Below are 17,235 nucleotides of genomic sequence, written 5' to 3' on the forward strand. Positions count from 1 at the left end.
TACACACACACATCTAAATTTAAAAAAAATCATTGCATACCAAAAATACATAAACATCAAAAGGATTTGGAGTGACTGCAGGATGACAAGTTCAACAACAAGTTATCACTGCAAAAACAAAGACCGTGTGTGTGTGTGCGTGCGTGCGTGTGTGTGTGAGTGAGTGAGTGTGAGAGAATGCCAGAGGAGGACTGATGTCATTGTACGTTAGTGTCAGTGAAAAGAAGGCTCAGGGTATGCGTCTGTGTGTGTGTGTCTGCATGCATAAGTGTGCATGTGCCTGAGTGTTAGTGTTGATGCTTTTTAACAATGATCTCAGTGTCAGCTGTGAGACCAGGAGCAGGTTTCAGAGCAGAGAGGGGATCACATCCTGAGAGCATCAACAGTACACTGGCATACTTGTGTGTGAAGTAGTGCGTGTGTGTATGTGTTTGTCACTGTATGCCGTAGTACTCGACTGTATTTCCCAACATGAATTTTAATTGTTCTGAATGAATTATTTTGCTTGCAGAGCTGCATTTTTGACAATACAAGCAAACACAGCTTGTGCTTTAATATTCATTTTGTTGTCTGTAGTTTAGAGGTCTGTTCATAAATGGAGGGGTTATACTGTAGCTCGGAAAGATGCTTCCTAGAACACTTTCTGTGAAGAGAAAAAACTAAAATATATATTAAAAAATGTTTCCATGACAACAAGCCACTCATTTTGGCTTGCTTCTTGCTCTGTTGTATCTGATTTCACTGCTCTGCTCGCCAAGGACACTGCATTTTTTTAAACAATATTCGCTAATAATAATGACGACTTCCTACGAATATTGATTGTGTCATGTTTCCCAAAGGTGCTGCAGGTTTCATTGATGTTTTAAAGAGCGTCAGAATACTAAGTGCCTTGCATTTACCTTATTTTCTGACTAAAACTCAGCCTGTTCAGGTAAAAATGCTGCATGTGAACACATCATATTCAGATAAAATGAAAGATTTTCTTCAACACGACCTCACTTGCGCCTCACTTTTTTTATCATCATATTTCTTCTTTTTCTAATCCTTATTTTTCATACTAGTCTTTTTAGCACAACCTGAGGGGTACATTTCATTTCACTGAAAACATTACTTGGACACCAAAAGTTTAAACTACTGTTTGAGGGTTGAGAGTTTTTTAGTTTAGTTTAGAGTATTTTGTTTTATTTTTATTCATGATTGGATTGTTTTGTTTCTTTTCCACCTCCCTGAACATTGCCTGGTCTGTTCTCTCTCTCTCTCTCTCTCTCTCTCTCTCTCTCTCTCTCTCTCTCTCTCTCTCTCTCTCTCTCTCATTTTTATCTTTATCCATCTTCTTTCACTGAGAGAATCGGTTTGTGTGTGTTTGTGCGTGCGTGTGTGTGTGTTAATGATTACATGCATGAGCTTGTGATTTATGTGTTTGCGTATGTGGGGCAGAATCATCCCACAGGTTGTGCTCTGAGGCAAATGCCTGTGACAATTGCAGTTTTGGGCTCAAACACGCTCACACGTCTCCTTCCATTAAATGCCAGGGACATTAACAACAGCCTGCGGCCACCACTTTAAGCTATGCAAGAAATGTTTTAAAATCTAACACACAGTGAAGAGCCTGCTTTGATTTTTAGTAGCACTTCCATTTTCAGCGATGTGGATAGACTGTGTGTATTTGTGTGCGTATGAATGAGTGTCTGTGTTTCATCTTGTTTAATAAAATTCTGAACATTATCTGCAGTCGAGTTTGATGTTTCAGGTCACTGTGGTACCTTGAGCAAAACTGAACAGTGACAGCAGCAGTTTCTTTCCAGGAAAGCAAATGATGTAGGCTTCAAAGTTAATGACAGTTTTTTTTTTTTTAATATGAGAGTAAATCAAACTTGATTTATGTCATCCTGATGTGTTTTTTACCCTCAAAAGGAGGTGAGCAACAGTGCTGTGTGCCAGACGGAGGGGCATCCAGAGGTGGCGGTACAGAGCTGTATCCACCATGCCAGGATCCACAGCACATGAACTCACTGGGGAACCTCCATGCTGCAGCTCCTGGTGGAGATGGGAGCTAAATAACAGCTGGGCCAGCTTACTGTGACAATAAGCAGCATGGGCTGAATAACACTGGCTGAAGAGAGAGGAAGCAAGAAACAAGGTCAGACCTTTAAATAAAAACAATGAAATGTGCCTCTGTTCAAATACAACAATGATAACAGGCAGGTAAACTTCTGGCTCAGTTTTCTTCTTCAGTTCATTCAAATCAATTGTTTCCACAAAAGATAGTATATCTATATTCTCATGGAAGAAGAAAGTGTTCTTGTTCAGACGGATAAGTTCGTCTTACACTGAAACTAAACAAGACCTCTCTGCATCCTAAGGTTCAATGGGGACGACTGTGGCTCATTTACCATTCAATAGTCAAGTTTGCACAGTGACTCACAGGTGCAAAGTGAAACACCATCAAAAACCTGGTCTGAAGTCAAGGCAAAGTATTTCACTGTTATTTTAAGGGCACATTACCAAGAGAGTAATATGTACCTACATAGGCGGGTGCACAACACCTATACACTGTGTGCTTAAAGTGCACTTCAGATGCTTGGATAAGTCAGGTGGCACATTGCACATGGCCACGTTTCATGGATGTTTCTTGCTCTGCAGAGCATTCTTCTTCTCTTACTACCTGGTAAATGTGCCACAGTGTTTGTCATTCAGTACCTGGACTAAATTTCTCCCACCACAGTTTCATAATGAACTGAAAAATTCTTTACACTTCTCATAATATAACATAAAATATTTCTGATGTGTGTTTTGTGCCTGGCTTTTCAGTGGTGCTGCAGCCTGCGCCACCTATCAGCAATGTAAGTAAGAGCAGCAGCAGTTTAGGCCTGTGGACAGAGACATGCCAATGTACGCCATCTTCTGGAAAGTTAAGTATCTGCACTTCTGACATCTGTCTAACAGTGATGGATACAATGCATTTCTTTTTGTATATCTGCTCTTTGTGTGTGCGTTTTGTTGATTATTGCTTAAATTGTTGTCGCACAGACTTGTAATATTATAATAGTATACTGATATACTGTGTGTAAAGCTTGTCCCAAGGATACACACGTCTGCAAAACGAGACTGTCTGAGTATCAAATTCACTTCAGGATAATGATGTTCAATTTTATTAGGTATTTTATTTTAGGTAACAGTTGGTGCGAGTGTAAAATATAATGAGTCTTGTTTGTTCTGTCCTCTTCCAAAAATCCTAGAGGGCATCACTACAGCCATGCCAGCATATTGGATTGAAGGGATTTTGTATTGGATTGGGATATTAAAGGCTAGTTAAGATTTTGTAACATGTCCTGAGAGTCTAGGCACACTGCACAATAGCCCACCACTATGGCAATGAAACAACACAATGAAGATGTTTAGACTGCTAATACTTCTGGACAGCAGCGCTGCGGGCTGGCATGATACTGGGCCAACTGGAGCCAACAGTTGCCAGCAGAAACTGAGACTCTTGTGTTGGCGAGGCCAGCATAGAGAGAGCGTGCAGGTGAGTGTGACAGGTTTGTACTTCAAATGTTCTTCCAAATAAAACAACACAGCAGGGCTGAATAAGTGTTTCCTTAACATAGCTTGTTATGTAAATGGGCAGATATGTAATACAACATTAGATATGGTTGTGACTGCTAAATGATGCTAGACATTACTAATGGCTAACAACCAGCAAGCATTAGAGTTAAGTGCAAGAATTAGTTTTTCTTGTTTTGAATGTTTGCACATCTAACAAGCAGGTCATTTTTAATTTTTGTATTTCTGTACTGATTTTCATCATTTATTATTTGCAGTAAACCATTCACTCAATATTTGAATGTAATGTTTGCATATCAGTGTGTGTGTGTGTGTGTGTGTGTGTGTGTGTGTGTGTGTGTGTGTGTGTGTGTGTGTGTGTGTGTTTATGTGTGTGTATGGTTGAACTTACCAGCTATTTAAATCATTTAGTCTGATCTTGCCAATGCAGTGGGCAGAGGAGGAGACATTGACCACACGAGAGAAGTGACCACATTTCCCAGAATCCTTCAGTGCATCCAGGAGTAGCCAGGTCAACAGGAAGTGGCCTAAGTAGTTCACCCCAAAGTGCTGCTCAAATCCATCTTCAGTACGGCCCTCAGGAACCAGCATGACGCCCGCTTGACACAAAAACGCACACAGAAGCAATTAACACTAAAATACATTTCAGCTTTTGAAGTGTGCATGCTTTTCAAACACGGTGCATATTAACTTTAACACTTCTATCTAAATTCTCTGGTAGTCCTTATAATTACGAACAGCAATAAATCAGTGAATTCCTAAGGGCCCCTATGTGTCTGCAGTGTTCAGCAGAGAGTTCATGGTGTGTGTTCTTTATGGCACATTCTTACAGGAACTTTAACTGGCATGTTGCTTTCATACAGAGGACGGCTGAAAGATTATTTTATTAATTACTATTCTTTTTCTCCAGCTGGCTTTAGGAAGACTTTGTCCTTGTATTGTTTTCCTGTGGGCTGTGTTTACTGATGGTATTGGCAATGACAGTGGCTGGCTCATCAGTAAGGAGACAGATCACATCTGCATCCTGAACAATACATACTGTCAATGAGAGTGCATGAAAACTAGTATGCAGCCAAGCATAGAAGCTGATATAGAAAAAAATAATGGGAAAAATGGTTGAAACATGCAGCCTCTGCCAGTCCAAGTGGTAGTCATACAAATACAAACTTGATTAAAACACATTATTTGGAACCGGACAGATGGTGTCAGTGTAGGAGTAAAAGATTGGGAACAACTGCCCAAATTAATGAGTTACAGTACACAGCCCACATATGGCTAGAACATGATATTTCCATCACTCACCATTATTTACCAGGATGTTTAGCGGCAGGTCCCGCTCCTTGAAGCTTTGGACAAACTGACGGACAGACTGCAAAGAGGCTAGGTCCAGTATATTGAACTCCACTAGAATGGACACACACACACACACACACACACACATCATAGCCATTGTAAACGGATTATTTCTGCTAGCCATTTTAGTGGTAAGACATCAAAGAGTGTATTAATCACCTCTTACAGCAGGCTTGGTGGCTTCTTGCTGGCAGCATTACGCTTCTGTTGCTCCAGTACATTATATCACACTTAATACTTCTTCCTGAACTCCATCAAAGCTTAACACACCGTTATATCAGGTCTAATGTATGATAAGACATAGGTAGAAAAGCTATGCCCAAGAGCTGGTAACATCAGAGCGTGAAAGTGACTCTTCAGAGTAAGTGTGTGTGTGTATGTGTGCATGCACTTTGGGGATGGTGAAAACTGACGATACTTAGAAAGTTGGACAGACACAGATTTCTTGTGAGGACATCTGCTTAGCACACTAAAGAATGATAATATTAAACCAGCACTACTCTTGTAAAACTTGTCGAGGCAAAAGACAATGCACTGAGAAATCCTCTTACTACATTTTTATAGAGTCGGTCTAAGTTGTTCTTGTACTCTGGCACCATGATTGTGACAGTTTGATTCTGTTTGGACGTGAGAACATTCACATCCAGTTTGACATCGAGTCCAAACTTCTTTCTATAGCCAATCTATTTCCAGTTTATTTAACATTTAGGGACATATATTTCCAAAATTCAGAGAGAATACTCTCAGAAAACTTGAGACTGGTTTAGAAACATTTAGAGTGAAGAATGGACAGGAACCTTTAACTTGCTAATTCTCTTTTATACACCATTATTGTTCAGTCAAGAAAATCATAGCAAACTTATTTTAGTAAATCAAATCATATCTTAGCAGCTGTAACTAGCCAGTGCTGGATGCTATTATGAGGCGCTTAGCGGATTGTCAACTCAGAATGCACACACAGCATTACATTCCTTAATCACACACCTCAACACAGGTCATTACTCCTCTTGACAGTTTCAATCTTGATGTCTTTTGCCCCACATTAGACACGTGCCCCCCCCCCCCAACCTCCCAGGCTCATCAGCAAATGGTGGGTGCTTAGTTTGCAGGTGACCTCTTCTGGTGGGATATAATGTTACAAATGTATTAGATTGATAGCAGAATTTTGATATTGAAATTCACAATGTCTCTTTTGTAGATATTTTCCAGCTGGGTCTAGAGCTTTGTATTTGGATCTAGTTTTTAGTCTTTCCCTGTTTTGTTTTGTTTTTTGCATCGTCTTCTCCTTTATTGACTATTGCAATAAATAAAAGCAAGAATGCTCATTTCTCTTTTCATTACAGGCTCTCTGTTGGTAGAATGACCTTCCCAATTCACACAGTACTGCAGAGTCACTTCTAATCTTCAGCACTAAATTGAAATCTCATCTCTTCCAGAAATGTTTTAATTTGTACCTCCACCCACCATCCTCCACTGCATGCGCATTGCAGGGTTTGATTTCACTTACTAACACTTGGAGATGGGAAAGTTAAAAAAAAAAAATATTGTGGGTTCCTGTTGGGCTTTGAATGACTTTTTTAGTATTTGACAAATCTTTAAACAGCTACTGCCAAAGTACTACAACACAAGTGCACTGGCATTTACAGAAAGAAGACCATGTCTTTCAAACATCAAGAAAATAATATCTTGTTCCTCCCAATGACTCAAGTGAGCCTGTAGAGGGTCAAATATAATGGACAAGGACAGGAAGAAGACTGAGAGGGAGCAGGGGGAAGAAGAGTTGATGGAACTGATAGAGAAAAAGGCAGCCGTGACAGATGAGAGTACAGCCGTCCCTGATGAAGGTCTGATAGCAGCCTTATCTCCAAGCCATGCCACTCACCTCCTGCTGAGTATTTGTGTGTGTGGTGTGTGCGTGTGTGTGCGTGCGCGTGTGAGTGTGAGAGAAGGAAAGATTAGAGGAGAAAGGAACAGAAAGATAGCAGAGAGTAGGTGCGCGCATTTCAATGACCATAAGCACAAGTTTGTCTCAATGTATGTGTGTGTGTTAGCACGCGCGCATCTGGATAGTACCAGTGAGCAAATTGTGCAGGTGTGCACATGCGCATTACCCTGAAAACAGGTGCTCTGTGTGTGTGTGTGTGTGTGTGTGTGTGTGTGTGTGTGTGTGTGTGTGTGTGTGTGTGTGTTGGGCCCTGTCAGATAGGCCAGTCATATCTAGAAGGCCCACTGGGAGTGAAATGCCATCGATCGGGTGTGGGCCTGCTGCCACCAGCCCAGTATTAAGACCCCAGGATCTTCTACAAAGCTCGGCTTCCTAAATTCAATAGGCAAACACACACACTGACTGTGTTTTTGTTACAGAGGAATTTTTTGAAACTGATGACAGGACCTGCCTTTGGAGACATGCTTGCTGTTTAAGATCCATTGGATCTCTTTTTCAAATTCATCATTAATTTTCATTTGAGCTGCATGTTAACTTACTAAATGTGGAAGATAAATTAAATGAATACTTTAATTATTGGTAATTATTATTATTTCAATCAATTCTGAGTTAATGTTACAGTAAAACGAGTGTGGCTCTTTGGTTTAATAAAACATGGAACCTTGAGACATTTTCTAAGACACTGATGTGGTACTTTTAGGTAGCACAAAGCAATGTCAACAACCATTAAAGTCATCTTATTGTAGTTTGAAATTAGGTTGATTCATATGCAACTAAATTGTATTTGTTATGGATTTAATTATATATTTCCACTTTCTACTATTCTAAATGTCTTACAAACCTATTTTACTACTACTAATGTACGATCACGCCAAGCTACAATCTACAATGACATTGCCACAGTTATCTAAACTGACAAACTATATGGCTACACACTGAGATGGTTAGTGGGGCACTGGGTCTAACTTTAGAGATCCAGTGAGAGATCTTATGGCATATTCCTGTTAAAGAAACAGATGAGGGAGAGGATGACTACTCAATTGCAATGTAAAAACCACTCAACAATTGCAATTATTTGATGTTTTAAAAATGTCTTTGTCCTTTTTTTCCACAACAACCCATGTCAAAAGCTGCCACAGAAAGGCCTCAAAGGAGACTGTCTTCCTGTGAAAAATGAGCAGACAGATCGTTTGTTCAGCAGCTTATTATGGCTCATAGTTTTTTCTCATTCGTTTTTGTTGTTAAATGACATCTAGTGCTCGTAGTAATTATGACAGGAGCAAAGGGAAAACTGGCGTGGCGTAGGATATAGAGCGACAAAGTCTGTGTGAGGAGGAGGCTGTGGTAGAGAGATGGGTCAACAACACACAGGAATATGACACAGGAGATCGATGTTCGATTCCCATGTGAAACCAGTAGCTTATATTGTGTCTACTATCCATGATCTTTTGTGGTTATTATTGTAACCATGACAACAAAGATCGTCTGATGTTGAGGAAGCACTTATTTCAACACAAACCATGATCTTTTCCCAACCCTAACCAAGCAGTTTTTATGCCTAAACCTAACCAAGCCATTACCGTTATTAGTAACCACGACAACGTTTGGTACGCCACTCTCAGTACTGTCGTGTGTTTATTATGGTAACCATGACAACTGAGGTCTGGTACGCATGCCGCCATAGGGGCGCTATTTCAGGAGACACTCCTATGGGTCGTATCAGAGGGTTGGAGGAGCCATAGTTAATTTTATTATTTACACCTGTGCTTTTCTTAATATGACAAATCAAAATATCTGCAGTGCCATATTTGTTGTTGTTTGTCCATAGTACTCGACTATTGCCTACAAAACATTGGGTTTTTGCAACAGTCTGCTTTTTGGTATTAAAACAAAGACACTTGAATGCACCATGTCACATTTATGACTGAAGTCTTGAAGGGGGCAAAAGTCAAAGGACAGTTTCATGGAAGAGATGCTATGACCAACTCTGCTTCGGGGCTTTCACACCATCATCTTCCTTTTCCTCTTTCCACTTCTACTGCTGTAAACAGAGCTCTGTCTTTGCATTTCAACCACTTGCTCTTTGTGTCCCATGTGGATGGACAAACAGACGCAAGAGTGTTACACAACCGCATCTGTAATTTTGAACACTAAATCTGATTATAAATGGTTCCTGCCACATCAGTGCACAACAGTAGTTCAGTAGTGCCACTACAGTAGCAAAAGAGGCACCTTTCACTGGTTCCATTTACTCTGTTGATAGGTCAAAGGTTATGCACTAGTAAAGCTGGTGAGATTATTTCTGCCTTTAGAGCAGCTAAACCTTAAAGAATTTCTTCTTAAAAGCCCAATCCAATCCTTTGGTAACAGTTTATACTCAACTTCTGGAGTTTACCCGACTTTTAACAGAAGTAAGATGTGAAACAGGTCTAACATAGAATACAAAAACACTATTACTGTTAATTAGTTCAATCAAGACAATAACTTCAAGAACTCAGTGGATTGGAGTGGACCCAATTTTTCTAAGCTTCATTATGAATTGTAACACTAATACTACAGAGAGTCACTTCTTTTTCACATTTTTTTTTTTAAAGTAAATATTGCAACTGGGATAATGGTTCAGAAAGTTAACTGTAACATCTTGTGCTACTTTCTTACATAAATAAAGTTTCAAGTTGAGAAAACTTTTATTACTTTTCATCAAGTTTGGTCCACTTGTGATTAAAATTTGTGAAAGGTAAAAATGCAATACCGGTTAAGCTTCAGAAACGTCCATGAAAATCTTACTTTTACATGCTCTGCTGCACTGCCACGCTTTCAACACCGCCTGCTTGGAATATCCGAACAAATGTGAGAACAGGTCTCTTCTTAAAAAGCAGGTAACTAATACTGTATATAAGTCGGCTGATGCTCATCCTTTAATATTTACAAATAGTACAAGAGTTCAATTTCTTGCCTTCATGCCAAAGCATCCTCTGCTCTAACTGGTGTTTCTTTGCAAAAACAAATAACTTTAAAAGAGCAATTTAATAAAAAAAAAATTATGAGGGATCACTGCCTGCTTCTCTCACCATAAATCCCCTCTTTCCACCTGGCTTTAATATGCATCTTGTGTCCTCATTGTCACTACAGTAGATATGATTAAGCTGGATTACACCTAAATCTGATATTAAAATGCATCGCTGGTAAACACATTGATTTCTCTTATGCTTGCCAAAAGGCCTGTGATCTTGCATTCCTCACATGCTTTAAAACTGACAGTTAACACCTTGATATGCAGTTCATTTTCGGCAAATGCTTTACTGTCACAGTTCCATGACTGTTTGGACAACAAATAGGTAGTTTTAATGTGGGCAAACATCTTCAGAAACGTTTGGATGATCAATTCTATTAATTTTTGCTCAAAATACAACACAGTATAAGATGATTGTTGAGTAATAGGTTTTTTCTGAATCCTTCTAACATTTTGGATCACATCCCACTGCAGTGTCTCACTTCCTCTCCCTCCCTGGCAACAATATTGTCTAAAAAAAAAGAGTGAAAATACAAAAGGATGAATGAGCAGTCCCCTCTGAAACCCCTCTGAAACCTCCTCTTATGAGACCCGGACAAGAAAGTATAAATAGTTTCACTTTGAGCTGTCTGATAAACAACACAGTGATATCCAAGAATATTAGGTCTGGGCATTGTGCCAGTATGAGCTCCTCCACAGACTTTTTTATTCAGCTGAGATGGGAGAAAGGAGGCTGGCTGGTGCCCCAGACAGCTTCAGCTTGTAGTGTTAATAGGATGATACTAACCCAAGTCAAGAAAACTGTCAATTCTAACCTGTGTATATTGTAAGTCTGTCTTACACACACAAATAGCCCTAATACAAATAAACACTCACATGCATGCCTTGTACACGCAAGCACTTCCATTTCCAATACTGCTTTTCAGAAATGCATACAATATCATACTCCTTTTTGGACAAAGACATATTTGTCTTTAAACAAATATTTCAACATCTGGTTTGATTACTTTAATTACTGAACTAAGTAAAAACAAAGGTGACTAAAAAATGTTAATTGGAGTGAAAGAGTTTTGGTAAAATAACGGCAGTTTTTATGAGAAGGGAGCAGCTGGGTTACCTAAGCTGAGAGGTAATTTAATGTGTGTTAGGCAGACAAACACACATACACAAACACACAGGTTCCCTTGCTTCACACTGTTAATGTAGGCCTATGGTTAGAGGCAGAAAGTGTTACTTTCAAGTGCACCGTGACTAAAGTTAGTGGACAGACAGCACTGCCTGTGGCAAAAATACAGAAATACCCTGTATCTGGTGTGTGTGTGTGTGTGTGTGTGTGTGTGTGTGTGTGTGTGTGTGTGTGTGTGTGTTTGTGTGTGTGTGTGTTCATAATTTAAAGTAAAATAGTTTAAGCCTCATTGGCTAAAGCCCACTTGCAGTCTAAAGTCATTAGCATATTTCCACAGGATTGTACTTGAGGTTTTCTAGGGACAGTACCTTTGTTAGACTGGACAATACACTGCAGCATAATAGGACCAAACACACCTTTACATATTTATAAAGAAAACTAGAGTTTATAGATATACATACATGTGTCCACAACTGTACAACAGCACAAACACACAAAGCTTGTGGGTATATTCAGATCTGACAGAAACTGACAGGTTTTTTTTACTATATATTTACTATATTTATATATAACCATGTTCAGGTATATCAAGTCTCTGGATTTTACTTGGAAAGCTTTAGGTGGCACATCATCTGCATCATCTGCTTGCCCTGATATACGTTGGCGAAGGTGGCGAGTTCAAAATTAGCATAATCACAATTTGAGAATAGGGTTAGGGTTAGGGACGCTGAAAATAGCAGATTTTTCCTTTAATTGTGTTCAAAGTGACTCAAATGAACAGTCTACCCTTTCTATTCCATAAAATATATTAGGATACTTTGTAGTGAGAGAAAATTCTTTGCCACTGGTGACATCTTGAAATCTCCTCAAGGACTTCGACAATTGTCCACAAGTCCCCACTTCGACAATCACCTCTGCAGCCTATACACTACATGTATATTATGAGCTGTCTCGCATTTCACATAACAGACAAATGTGCAAACACTAGGAAGGATGCCAAAGGGGGTTTGGACAGAGATGTTTAAAGCTCCTGCCTCACATACTAATGAGAATCCATTACTGTCGCACTCAAATACACACACACACACACACACACACACACACACACACACACACACACACACACACACACACACACACACACACACACACACACACACACACACACACATCCACACATTCTCATTCAGTGCACAAGCATCTGGCTACAGACACCCCTCTTGTCCCCTATGCCTCAGTGCCTGCCAATTACAAAAGAAGTAATCAATTCCACCACGGCCCCGTCCAGGGAAATCGACTTCAATGACACCAGCTACATGGCCGCTGTCTCTGTACCTGACAGCCACTTACACACAAGCAGAGACCCAACCAGCCGGCTTTCTGCTGCTCTCTACTGCAGGGCCAAGCAAGACAAACCACAGCTTGCTTCCCAACTGGCAGCGGTACATTTAATATCATACATAACCTGTATGCAGCTGCACCAATGAGAACTTATGAAGTACTGTGAAGGACTAAAATATACAGTATCAGAGGGTTTGCTATTTTCTGATGATCAGTGTTTTTTTCAGTGGTGTTGACCAGACATGTATTCAATTAAACTATGTATAAAATAAAATAAGTGGCACCTCTTCCGTATGAAGTCAAATTTAGGTAAGCAGTCATATGGTCACACGCTCTTTTTAAATGACTTTTTAATATATAATTCCATGTTTACATAAAAGGCAACAAAATTACCTTGAAATTTCCCTTTTTTCACTTTTCTAATTCAGTAAAGCAAAATTTGATGGTTAAGTTAATGAACACCTTCCTCTGGTGAAAAGACAACTTACTCATTTTCAATTACAAGAGTAAAAAATGAAAGTGAAAATTAACTCCCGGCTTTCCATAGAACTGATGTTTGTGATTTGAACAGGATTTATTTCTCTTGAGAGCTAATTGTAGTTGTTTTCTACAGGGACAGTGATACATGTATTGATTGTTTTACGGTTCTACGGTGCTGGTGTTGGTACTGTCATTTAATTAGTGAAATATCCAGGTGGCAAGGAACAAAAATAATTTATTTCCAACAGTCTAACAGGCACAGATCAGATGATCCTGGTCAAGTTGTGTGCTTACAAATTGGACTAACAAACAATAGCAATGTTTTAAACCCCCTCCTGTCTCTAAAATGTCTTTTGATTTCAGTAATGGGTTTCAAACACTGCACCATCTGTTATTAAATATTAACAATTTTGAACAGGCAACTGCATTGGCTGAAACAAACTTAGAGCATGTGTTGCCTGTTGGAGTTTGGACAGTGAAAGAAAGACATAGCTAGCTAGACACCCTCCTGTCAGTAATGTAAGACACAGAGCAGTGAGTGTACAGGAGCCTGCCAATAGCACACACTGGCTTAAAATAACATGCACAAAAGTAAAGACTTTTACATATGAGGGCTAACAACATTCTCAAGCTTGGCTAACTAGCTCCCATTGTACAAGTGGAAAACAAATGCTTCAGCACAATGGTTCTTGCAATTTTCTTTGACACTGTCCCTACAAATATGTATCTGCTCTTATTAATAATATATTCAATTTAATTTTTAATTTTAATTTTTTCAGTACATAACAATAATTCCTTACAATATAATTAATTTAATAATGCAACCAGGACCTGGATAAAGGGCATAAAATGGATGGATACACCGAGACAATGACCTTCCCAGCTACTGTGGCAGAAGTGTCAGTGTTTATGGTAGGTCTGAAGACGCTGACTGAAATTCCATAAAAAAATTGATTGAAAAAGCCTCCTGCACGCATAATCCGCTGTCACAACAATCCCACGTATATTTTATAGGTGTATAACATCTCCCAACAGGCTGCAGTCCTATCTAAAAATATTTTTTAACTAACATTACTGCCTACAGCATGCAAGAGAAAAGATTTAAGAATTTGATGAATCAAATTTAAGACTTTTTATTGCGGAAACTCAAATCACTGTTTTTAAGATTTCAGGGCTTTCCTGACCTGCAGTTCATACAGATCATATAGTTCATATTTTCTTTAAAAAAAAAAAAAAGAAAAAAAAAGGTAAAGACAAAATAAATTTCAGTTTGCCTTTCTGAACAACCAATTATCAAATTACCACAGATTTTTGAATTGGTCTAAATCTCTAAACATCCTATGAAGTAAACAGCTACTGATGCTGATGCTCCCGGCAACATGGTTAAGACTCAAGGCCATTTGATACAGAAACGGATGACTTATGAGGCTTCTTAGTCATGAGACTATGGTGGAATTTATGGTGTTGTGAAGGTCAGTCGAATCAATTTCTCAACACAGGAGTTACAGAGAACACCGTAAGCTTTAGTCAATGGAATAATAAATCTCTTCGTTGCTATCATTCGTCTCATTCTCATCTCCATCACTTCCTCTGCACCTCCATTCTCCATCCACCTCCTCTTTCTTTTTTCTTTTTTATTTTCCAATATTTGGCCATTTGTCAAGTTCTCCTACCCCCTCTGCCTCCTTTCATGACAATGTCTCTCCCCCAACCCTCTCACATTTTGGTTGACTTATCTCCTCACCTTCTTCTCATAGTCGTCCCCCTTGTATCCCTCCTCTTCCTCACAGTGCGTCAACAACACTCCTGACATTGTATGCTCAGCATGGAAGATCTGTCTGTGTTTGTGTGTGTGTGTACCTGCAAGTGTGCAATTATGAGTGTGTGTCTGGTAAAGACTGTAAAAACAAGCCCCAGGGACACACTGCTGCAGCTCTGCCCTTTATCTTCAAACAGTGGCATACTAAAACAAGTGCATGCGTGCACAAGCATTTGTGTGTCTGTGTGCGGTTGTGCATGTGTTCATAGACATGTTCGCAATGTTACCTTTGGCCTCTTTGTACTCTTCACAGATCCTTCTGACGGCTGCCAGACCCTCCTGCTCATCCCTCCCAGCTGAAGGAGAAGGACACACACACACGCAGATTAATACAATGTCTGACAAGTCCTTAGAGGCTTAAAAAAAATAATAATACTGTTTTTCCTATCTTTAGTCAGTCCTGTGTTCTTTCATCTTATAAAAACATCTTTCCAAGAAGGGTCCTTCAAATGAAAAGAGTTCCTAATTCAACCGTTTAGCCCTTGAGGAACATTTATGAATGTTAACAAAGATTTTGAGTAAATCCTTCTGCTTCAGTGAAGAGCTTGTTTGCAACCCGTTTCAAAGAATGCACAGTACTTTAAAAGCACAGTTAATTATACCATAAAATATGTATAAGATCTAAAATAAAAAGTAATCCAACAACAGTTCACAGCTGCTGCTAAGTGACACTACGATGCCAGCAATCCAAAAGTGAGAGCAGACCTTGGTCGTCCTGTTTTGACCTGGCGTCCAGAGATAAACCGGTTGTGAATCAACATAGTCCTTGTTGTTAGTATTTTCGTCTTATAAGGAGATCACCAGAGCATTCACATAGTACTCAGATACAACTCAAAATAGCACGTATTGACAAGAAGTAGACAATATCTACTACACCAAATATGCATCAAAGTAAGACGATCCAGTGAAGGGAGACAAGCAAGTGAGCTAGCTTCACAAATCAATGAGTGATTTGTATTGATAAAATCTTAACAATACCTAATGTGTGGCTGTGATGTTAAATAATAGTGTTTGCGAAACTTCACAAAAATGTGTTACTTGAACATTAGATACAGTATATTAGATATTTTAATATTTTCAACATGAGCAGATGCCCTGGTGAAAGATGCAGTCAATGACTCTCTGACTCAGGACTGTTTACAGAGAATGTCTGCATACAAATGAACTCTGCTTCTATTAAAGAGGGACGAACGAAATTACAAGCAGAAGGAAAAAATATAAGAAAGAAGACAGAGAGACTGTGTCTAATTTCCAGACCCTCATTTTCAAAAGAACCATTCCAAAACAGTTAGTTACATGTACGCATGTCGGGACACACAAACACACACACAAACAAACACACACACACACACACTATATCAAAAACATAGAGATACAGATAAAATGTTACCCTCACTGCCTATGAATTAGAGCTGACAATCAGTCAATTAAATGATTTGTCAATCCATAAAACATTAGTTGAATGTTAGCTGGTTCCCACTTCTCAAATGTGAGGACTTGCTACTAACACACCGAATGACTACACACACACACACACACACACACGTGCAAACTCTCTTTATACCCAAACTCATAAACACAAATAGCCTTCGCGCACACTCTCATTTCCTCTCTGCACACACCAACACACAGAGACACTAATCTTGGATTATCACGCAGGCCTTTTCAAGGGCACAGCATCATTTACCCTGATGCACTGCGGTTCAGGCTGGGCTGAAAGATGTGTCTCTTCAGGATGACGTGTCACAAGGGTAACACAAACACACACACATTCAGGATAGAGACACACTGATCCTGCACACAAATACAGTTTTTTTTTTGTTTTTTGTTGTTTTTTTTTTACACAAATAGCTGCTCTTCAATTGGATTCTCTGCTCATGGACCAATAGTCAATGAGAACGCTGCATATCATTAAATACACATTTTTGCACAACTACTTTCGGTCAAAGCTCTCCATTAAAATAGCCACTGATTAAAACTATGCCCTGAGGAAATAATTTGCCTACTAAATATTTTGGGCTGGGAGTTGAAAATGTAACCTAATTATTTCACTTAAGTAATCTTGCTGCAGCTGAACAAATTGATAAACTGAGCATGACAAAGAAAGTTGTAAGATACTGTACATACTTTAGTTCAACATTTTCTGAAATATGCTTACTTGCTCTCTTTACAACAACGCGGTGACAAAATGTGCAGGTGAGATGCAAAAGTTTTCACAGGCGCGATGGTACCAAACCTGGCAACTTCACTGTGACAACAACATGTTGAGATGGTGCACTCAGTCACTGCACTTAGCTGCATATTGTAGTTAGCAATTGGTCGGCAAGTATTGGTTACTCAGAAATGAGATACACTGTGTTAATTACTCATCATAAGAGCTGTTGGTAGGGGTACTCCTGATCTCCTTTGCCTCCAGTGTTTATGATGAGCTGTACATAACGTGTAGCCATGACTAGTATTGAAAGCAAATCAGCAAACTTACCAAAATGTTGAACTATTCCTTTAACTCCTTTATCTTTGAATTAATGTTAATGTAAAACATGAAAATGAGATTTAAAATTGGTTCAAGTTCAAGCTGTGCATCAGCTTTAAAG

The 17,235-nt window shown here is 39.2% G+C and overlaps 1 protein-coding gene across 2 annotated transcripts in view; it reads right to left on the reverse strand.

Moving 5' to 3' along the window:
- Positions 1 to 17,235, reverse strand: part of LOC111662713 (polyprenol dehydrogenase) — a 44,368-nt gene that overhangs the window by 4,446 nt on the left and 22,687 nt on the right. For both annotated transcript variants that reach the window (XM_023416668.2, XM_023416667.2), the window contains exons 3-6: positions 14,869 to 14,937; positions 4,867 to 4,968; positions 3,956 to 4,163; positions 1,906 to 2,113 (exon numbers count right to left, since the gene is read on the reverse strand). In XM_023416668.2, coding sequence (XP_023272436.1) covers positions 1,906 to 2,113; positions 3,956 to 4,163; positions 4,867 to 4,968; positions 14,869 to 14,937 — 587 coding nt within the window. The remainder of the gene's footprint in view (positions 1 to 1,905; positions 2,114 to 3,955; positions 4,164 to 4,866; positions 4,969 to 14,868; positions 14,938 to 17,235) is intronic.

Source organism: Seriola lalandi, unplaced genomic scaffold (genome assembly GCF_002814215.2).
Source record: "Seriola lalandi dorsalis isolate HSWRI2012SDOR001 ecotype SW California unplaced genomic scaffold, Sedor1 jcf7180002054568, whole genome shotgun sequence".
Classification (NCBI taxonomy): Eukaryota; Metazoa; Chordata; class Actinopteri; order Carangiformes; family Carangidae; genus Seriola; species Seriola lalandi.